The 9153-nt window shown below is 32.0% G+C and overlaps 2 protein-coding genes across 2 annotated transcripts in view; both read left to right on the top strand.

The window, feature by feature from the left end:
- Positions 1–6804: 6804 nt before the first annotated feature.
- Positions 6805–7895, top strand: LOC108574623 (maf-like protein aq_1718). Its single transcript, XM_017937243.1, has 4 exons — positions 6805–6894; positions 7229–7470; positions 7536–7682; positions 7757–7895. Exons 1-4 carry the CDS (start codon positions 6805–6807, stop codon positions 7893–7895), a joined length of 618 nt encoding a protein of 205 aa, XP_017792732.1.
- Positions 7896–8706: 811 nt separating this feature from the next.
- Positions 8707–9153, top strand: part of LOC108574620 (mitochondrial fission 1 protein) — a 1511-nt gene continuing 1064 nt past the window's right edge. Inside the window, exon 1 of the mRNA XM_017937240.1 lies at positions 8707–8852. Coding sequence (XP_017792729.1) covers positions 8808–8852 — 45 coding nt within the window. The 5' untranslated portion in view covers positions 8707–8807. The remainder of the gene's footprint in view (positions 8853–9153) is intronic.

Raw genomic sequence — 9153 nt, 5'->3', positions numbered from 1 at the left:
GTACATGCAACTATGGACAAATCATGCAGCTTCGCTCACAGAGGAGTCAGCTGAGAGAAGATGAGTCGATCAGGTAAGTTATGCACGTAATAAGTATGTATAGATCCCTCATACAGATCGCGCTGGTGTCGGTACAAGTATCGGCGTATAGAAACAGGTTAGCGCAAAAAAAGCGATTACGTACGTCCTATTCGAGTAAAGTAATGTCAAGTGAAATTTTAAGTAACGTGAGGTACGAATTGTTGAAGCGTTTCGATGAAAAATTGACTTTAGATGAACAAATTCGCTTTGAAAAGTCGCCGATTAATTTCGTTTCGAAATAGTGGAAACCTGTCAGAGTCGAAATTTTCGACGAGAAGAAAATTCTTCGAAATTAAATCAAGTTACTTTTATTTCATTTTATTGTCGTTTAATGGTTAATTCAGTGAAAATAGTCATTCTCTATTAGTTTTACCTTTTACTATTTATTTCGAAAGATACATTATCTTCGTGAAAGTTTGCAAACTATTTAGAAATATTTGCCTAAAACAACGAAACTATATTTTCTAATTAACGTGAAATTTAGCAATTCTCGAGTAACACAATATTAACTCGTTCGAAAAACATCGACCAATTAACATCCACGGTATCCTAACCTATAATACCAATTTCAACTTCAATCGATTCTACTTTAATCTTCATTTCTTATACGAAAAAAAATTCTCACAGTAATTGAAAAAATAATTAATAACAAATTATTAATAATTGTAGTATAATTAATAACAAAATCACAGTTTCAAAGTAGCAAACAATAATGTCAAATTCCACCAGAAATCAAGTACGTAATTAAAGCAAAAAAGAAACACAAGAACGTTGTCTAAGATCTTGTTTCAATGAAAAACATCGCGTTGCAAAAAGAAAAAAGAAAAAAAAAGAAACAGAAAAGATCTTCGTGGTCCGGGATCGAGTTCCGTTTAAGTACGCCCCTGGTCGCAGGCGTATTAGCTGTAATGCTAAACGCGGACACCTCGAGGCATGACGTAGCGCCCCATAGAGACGGCTACGTGCCATAGTGTCATAATGCGCGTCCTTTGAAGCCGCTTTTCGAATTGCGTAATCACATTTAATAACGACAGGCTGGCGATTACCGCTGCCTCTCGGCTCGTCGGCCACGACTTTACTCGGTCTTACCTTATGACACCTCAAAGAACGCCGGCGACGGTGGATTTTCACGATTTCAACGTCAAACTAAATCATTGGAAATTCCTGCAAGAAAGCACATTGTAAAGCATTCTCTGTCCGATGAGAATGACCCAAGGACACGTTGGGAAGTGAGTCAATTCGCGTATTTTTGCTGCTCTTTCGATGCTCTCTCGCGGAGAGCATATTCAATAAAATGTTTGAGAACTGTTTTATCTTCTTTTTTTTTGGTGACAAACTTACTTTGCAACGAATAATTCGGATGAGAAACGTACTTTGCAACGAGTAATTCGGACGACAAGGTTACTTTCGCAACGAGAAAAACGAGTGAAATTGAAATGAACAATTAACGAGGCAAAAATTATTATTTTATTTTTGCTAATTAAAGAACAAGTACCTCCTTCTCTGTTTAACACGGTATTATTTTTCGTAACGTTCTTAACCCTCTGTAGGTAAACATATTTTCTGACACTTTATAGGCCTAATATTTTTACTGTTCTAGGCTTTAAAGAAATCCGAAAATATTCTGGGATACTTATCGAAGTCTCTGTTACATCGTACAATTGTTCGTCAAGTCAAATATTGCAAACTTTTTTTCAACTAAAATAAAAATATTTCGAAGAGATGCTAGTGTGAAATTTGGCTTGGGTCATAAGGGGCCCATGTTACCAACAGAGGGTTAAGCGTAGAATTATTTTCCATTCAAATAACATTATTGAGCATTTGATTGAATTGCTAAGTATTTGAAATTCAGGTTCGAATTTTCTTGAATAAGTAGAAAGAATTTTCTTGTCTACTTGTCTGTTGCATTTTGAAACTGAGCTTTTTATTAGCTTATATATATTCACAGGTACCGTTTTTCACCGGCATACTTTGCAGTTTAATAAAACATAGATTCATCCAAGGAGGGTAAACAGTTCTCGATATTGAGCGTGTACGGACTGCATTTAGAGTGAATCATTAGGAATTGGAAAATATATTGAATAATGTGTTCAAGAATGTAAGTAATAGACAAGATTACATTAACATATGACGGAAGCCACGGATTTTTTTTTTTAAACCGACAAGACGTCAAAGTAATTGTAAAATAAATTGCATAGCAATTACCTAATTGAATCAACGTTCCAACGCTTTAATTCAATTTTTTTACAATTTAACGATTAAAAAGATATTAACAATTTCATACGTACGATGTTGAAATAATTGTATCCTAAATTTAACACGATAAAAAAAGAAAAAGGAAGAAGAATTGGCCAAATTACTGTCACGTTTATTTTCTGGCAAAAAAATCGAAATGTGCGTTGAATCTGTATCGCGATCAACGTTCGATACTCAATATGTAATACTGTTATGTAATATCGAATGCAGATGCGCGGTGCAACATCCTTATAATTGCTTAACGCGTTTAGTCACTGGTATCATTTTTACGATACCCACGCGAAACTTTTACCGTCCGCATGGAAATAGAAGTTGACCTATACCAATAATTTCACTTATTAGCTAATTCGCCAATTTCACCTCTTTTCGTACACGATTCTCCTTTAAATTCATCTCGCGAACTGGACAAGCTGGACTCTACCTCGTTTTCCCTTTTTGTTCCCATTTATCGATTTCACGATTGCATACAACGTATAGACGATATATATACTTACACATAATGTTCTCTTCGATGAAAATCGTATTCAAGATCATTTTTTTTTTATCAACTTTGATTATACGGTCAGAACGAATTTGTGGGATACGGAAGTATGAAGTTGGTAAGAAAAGGGAAGAGGAATACGAAAAATGTATCGAATCAGTGAAAGTACGAGGAAACTTTTTTTTACCTAAAAACAAAAACACTTTTGTAATTGTTGCTTTTTGCAATAACTTGTAATTGTTGGGCGATTAAATAGAAAAGTTTGGACGAAAAAAAGATGAAAAATTTGAAAAATAGTCAGGTATAGTATATCGATTTTTTTTTTAAAGAAATTTCTTCTTTTTAATCGTGTACTTTTTGCATTAGGTGTAGAAATGAATTATTTCCGACTGGAAAACCACCGTGTTTCCATCGCGATGATATTCGCGAGTTGGCAGAAAAATGGCGAAAGGTCATCGACAATAATGGAAATTATTTCGACGATTGACCTATTTTCATTTCTTTTCAGATAAAACTTCGATTGTACTCAAATTTCAGAAAGAATGCATTTCTACACCTAGTAGAACGAAAATTGCAGAAATTTTATATACAGGGTGGACCAAGTAAAACAGGCCACCTAATTATCTTCTCTAAATAGTTGTAGTGGTACGAGAAAATTTTTGTACGTAATTGAAATGGTTTCAAAAGGTGAATAAAATTGAAAAAAATTTTTTTCATAAATGCTACCTTTTTCTGTTATTTTTTTCAAGGTCACTTACGTTCTCACGTGGACAACCCAGTATAGTTTCCATTGTATCTCGGAATTTCTGCAAAGATTGCAACGTTATTCTCTTTTTGAAGACAGCTTTCCAATCTCTCGAGATATCCGTTTTCATTTGCGATTCTGCAAAAAAAAAAAAAAAAAGGCAAAAGCACCAGGTAACAATAGCATATATCATCCACGTTTATCTTGGCATTCTGTCTATGAATACTCTTTAATAACTGGTTTTTAATATCCTGCTCGTCATAGTCTTTGATTATGTAGATCTTTAGATAATCCACGATGTTTTCATGAAATCATCTTCGAGAATTCTGCGTAATTTGCATTTTCAGCTGGAACCAGTACGTTTCCGCAATCTCTAATTCCCTTCAATTCGTCGTACACTTTATACACGATGAAAGTGACTTGGTTGATTTGCATTTTAAATAGCGTGTACATTTTATACCATTCTGCAAATTAAAAATCAGTAACCTCTTCACAACGTCGAAAATTTTATGTTACCAGTTAGACTAATCAAATGCTACAACGAAATATGAATCATAACGCGATAAGATAAGATAACAAATGACCAAAGTAAAAAAACAAAGTAATTAAATAAAACACGTAACAGGTACCTAAATGAACGAAATTTAGCAATTTGATTTTAAAATTGGAATTTCGAAAATTCAATTTTGCACACACATATGCAAATGGTATTGCAATAATGGAAATTCTACGTACAAACACGCAGGTTCGTGTGGTGTCTGAATTAAAAGAAAAGAAAAAATAAGAAATAATGGTAAAATAATGATAAATTAAAAAATGACAAATGTAACGCTGCAACGAATTCAACAATGAAACTAAAGTTGCGTTTAGTTTAAAAATAATTGGCCATCTTTTAGATCTTCAAATTCACGCTTGTCGCGTAATAATCAAAATTGTATTTTATCAGCACTGTGATTGCGCCTGTGAATTGCTTTTTCATACACTTTTCGAAAAAAATGATTTTTCGCACGTTTCAACAATATATAATATATCAAACTATATTTTATCACAATGGAATGTTACGAAACAGTTTCTCGAGAACAAACGTTAATATTACAGTGTACGCGGTTAAATATTTAATTGTGTAATTAGTAAGAATGGACGTTTAACGAATCTTGAAGACACGCATAACTGCACCATTGTAAATCTCGATTTGAAATTCGCAATTACGAAATGGAACATATTTTTGCGGTCGTTCTGCTACTGTAAAATGGAGTTCAATGTTTAACTAGACTTGAACTACCTGAAACATGAAAAATACATAAATAGAAAGCGAGAAAAATAAATATCAATAATATTGCGAAAACGCCATACGTTTTCACATTTAGAAAAAAAAACATGTGCAAAAAAGTACAAACTTCCTAAAAGAAAAAGGACAAAACATTGACACGGCAATTAAAAAAAAAAAAAAATACTGTAAATTCGGAATGAATAAAATTTTCGCTATTTCTATGATTTAAAGTTTCTGTTTTTTCATTGCTCGAATTATTAACAGTATGTGCAATTAATACCATTTTAAAACTGTATAAAATCACGTATTTAAAAGAGAACAGATTTTAGCATTTCACTGTTTGTTATTTAAGAAAATCCTTTTCGATATATAATTGCATAATTAATATAATTAATTAGTTTAATTCCCGTAGAACTGGTCCGACGAGAAATTTAAGAAGACAGAAATTTTATCCACTACTGAACATGAGATCGTTACTTTACGAACCAAATATTATGAAATATAAAAATCTAATTTCCACGTTGAAATTTTCTACAATTGTCATTTGAAATCTCAAGCACCTCGAGAAACAGAGTAATCCAATAATGTAAGAATCGTACGTAAAGGTTAACGTAGAGCCACGTAACTGCCTATGTGTGAAGTTTCTTTTTTCTCGTATTTTCGAAGTATACGAAAGAAAGTTCGTAAGATACTACGTTTCGTCGTTATCGAGTATCCATTCTTCCACAAAGGAAACAGTATTATGCTGTGACAAGCCCTCCTCACTCGAGAGATCGTTCTGAATTAATTAATGCAACAGTTAAGATCGCTGTACGATCGAAACAATGCGAGGTATGACGAAAAAGTGCCGCGAAATCTTTGTTCAGCTGGAAGACTGCGGCGTAAAGATGGGTCAACCTTTCGCCTTGCGATTATGTAAGACCTCGGACTGACTGACCTTTAGGTTCGTTCATGGCATGCGGCATTTACGTAATTTACCGATTACGATGTATTAGAATCTTCTGTGCCTAGAAAATAGTTCTTCTTCCCGTTCTAATATTTTTTGACGCTACGCCAAAATAGTCACCCGGTTCTCTAATCGTCCTTTACGCACATAATAACATTCTTATCGTTTAACCTATGTACGTATATAACAAAATTTCTCGTCGAGCTCCTTCAAATACGGTTCAGCGCTGCTTCCTCTCGAGTAATTCTGTTAATTCGTCGTAGCCAGCGTGTAAGTTGAACGTGTAACGCTCGGAATAACGTTTTATGACAAGAAGTTGTAAAACTCGAGGAAGATGCAAAGTCAAAGTAGCGCGAGTACCATTCTTCTTCCCCCACCGCTGCTTTTCGTAACAGTTGTTAATGAACGTCGCAATCATTACAAGATACATACATACTCGACGCTATACGCTTACAATACGTCAGATGGATTTAGTGTGACGTTTTATTTGGGACACTTTTTCCCATCTATTCTGCAGAAATTTCTGCTCGAATAAAAAAATAATGCTTGAAAATCGGGCTTTAACTTTTCTTCGTACTATTATTTACGGTTAAAAAAGTGGGATTTGTGAGGCTAAACATTAGATTGGTCCAATTTGTTAAAATTATAAATAAAATGCTTATTTCAACTCAACATGTCAAATGTTTTTTCATTGAAAATTCACGTAAATGATATTAAAGCAAATTCCCTATGTACCAGCGTCGACAGTGTGTCGACAGATATCCTAGGTGGCACATAGGACGTCCCATTATTAAATTCATTCTTACTCTTATTAGCGACAGATATAATGACTGGCGACATCTAGAAACATTACGTTTAGTGTGTAACGAAAGTATAACCTGCATTTAATAACAATTCAGTTAGTAGTCTTAAAAGTATTATTAAAACTTGTGATTTCAAGACGAATACCGAAAACATTGACATTTTCATTTTCGAAGAATTTATTTACATACATTTCATTAATTTAATTACAAAAAATAAAAACAATGTTAGAACAAACAATGCAAACTTTAACAATGAGTAGAGTTATATTAGCTAGTGGATCTCCCAGACGATATGAATTAATAAAATCATTGGTAATATTTTTATGCTATTCAAAAATTCATTATTGTTATATCAGGGAATTTTGTTTTTTAGCATAGTAAATAATATAATAACCTATGTGAGTGAAAACTAAATTCACCAAAAAAAAAAAAAAAAAAATTTAGTGTATATTATTGAAGAAATGCAACTTAATGATGGTAAATTGCAATTATCATTGTTATGTTGTACATTGCTTTTATAAATTTTGTTATATGAAACCCAAGAAATAATAGTTAGGTTACATCATAATAAAAAACACAATGTTATGCAAATAATAAGAGATTTAGAATTAAACATTACTGTATATGTTTCTTTTTCATACATTAGGGTATAAATGTAGAAGTTGTACCTTCCACATATGATGAAAACTTGGATAGGTCAAAATATAAAAATATTGGAGAATATGTGCAAGACCTAGCAAAATATAAAGTACAAGAAGTATATGAGAGATTAAAAGGTGATGCTGTGCCACCTTCTTTAATAATTGGTGCAGATACTATGGTGGCACTAGGTGATACCATGTATGGTAAACCAAAAAATAACTCACATGCATTTGAAATACTTTCAAGGTATACCAATTACCTTATACATAAGTAATTTCAATATCAGTTTGCAAGCCAGATTGTAATTTTAGCTTAGCAAATAAAGAGCACACAGTTTATACAGGAGTATGTTTAAAGACACCAGAAAGAGAAGTGAAGTTCTATGAATCTACAATAGTGAAATTTGGTGACATATCAAAGGAACAAATACAGGCGTATGTCAAATCTGGGGAACCTCTGTGGGTATAAAATATTTGCTTCTTTACATATACTAATTGTGATAGCATGAAACTACTATTGTTTTTCATTGTAGAGATAAAGCTGGAGCATATGGTATACAAGGTGTTGGTGGGTGTTTAGTTGAAAAAGTATATGGTGATTTCTATACAGTAATGGGCATGCCATTATATTCATTGGCAAAACAATTGAACAAAATTTTCTGTAATAATTAACAATAAGTATTCAAGGTATAACATAATTAATAAAGTACAAATAATTTATTCTACAATAAATGTTTAAAAAAAGAACAAGTTATGTCATTTTAATCTCCCTTTATATCGACTATATTAGTTGTGTCAGTCATATGAATTTTTGTACAAAAAGAATTTGAATCATGACTGATATTAAAATTTTGTGTGCAATATCAAGGATTCAATTTGTACATGGTAAACATTTGTTATTTACGCGTAAATTAATTATGTACTATAACAAGTATTTATTTATTAAACTAAATTGTTTCTAAATATCTTTATATTTTTTAATACATTATAACGGAGTATAATCAAATTAAGTTATATACAGTTTATGAAGGTTTCAATATTATGCTAATGTTTAACTATTTGACAATTAACTACATTAAACAAAAATATTTATTTTTTAATACAGAAATGACAATTACGAGATTTAGTATCATATGGTCACCTTTTTCAAAATTGACAGGAGTTCAATGTATATTTATATAAGAAAAAAGAAATTACAATACAGTTAATATACTTAGTTAATACGCATGGAACGTTCCTAAGCACATAATTTAGTGCATCGATGCATGGACACATATTTGCCCATTATAAACTTCGACTATTTCTAACAAAAATTAAATCTTTTTCGTTGAAAAAAGAAAGCTCAATACTTACGTATCCATAAGATCGTTTAAATCAAACGTGCAATGGCGCCTTGTCATTCTCACCAATAAGTAGCAAGTACAAGTGTAAGTGCGTATGTATACGTGCTCGTTTCTTGTCTTTGACCGCTTGATTTACCGGACCGGAGTTGGTAATTTTGTGATGAGTTCTAAGTTTTTAAGATAGAATTTAGAGCAGGACAGGTTATTTCGTCGTAGTATTGTCGACAATTTGTATTAAAATATGGAGGATGTTCTTGAAGAGGTTGTTTCTTCTGAAGATTTGCAGGTAAATTGCTCTGCTGAAAAATGTGTTGATATTATATTTCTTCCCAATTCTTTAGTAATTTTTTTCTTACATATTTTAAGACAGTGGGCAAAATGTCTAATTTGAAGTATTATTAAAATTATATTACTTATTTTAGAAATGAAGTTTTCATTGCTTCTTATAATGTAAAGTAGTATCGAATATGTAAAAAGTTAGTAGAGGTTATGTACAATGAAACTGTTCTGCGTTTCAAATTCGTATTTATTATTTTTGTAATATAAAGTAATAATGGATTATTTTGAGTATTCATAGTTGCGCTTAA

This window comes from Habropoda laboriosa, unplaced genomic scaffold (genome assembly GCF_001263275.1).
Source record: "Habropoda laboriosa isolate 0110345459 unplaced genomic scaffold, ASM126327v1 scaffold175, whole genome shotgun sequence".
Classification (NCBI taxonomy): Eukaryota; Metazoa; Arthropoda; class Insecta; order Hymenoptera; family Apidae; genus Habropoda; species Habropoda laboriosa.
This window is presented reverse-complemented; position numbering and strand designations above follow the sequence as displayed.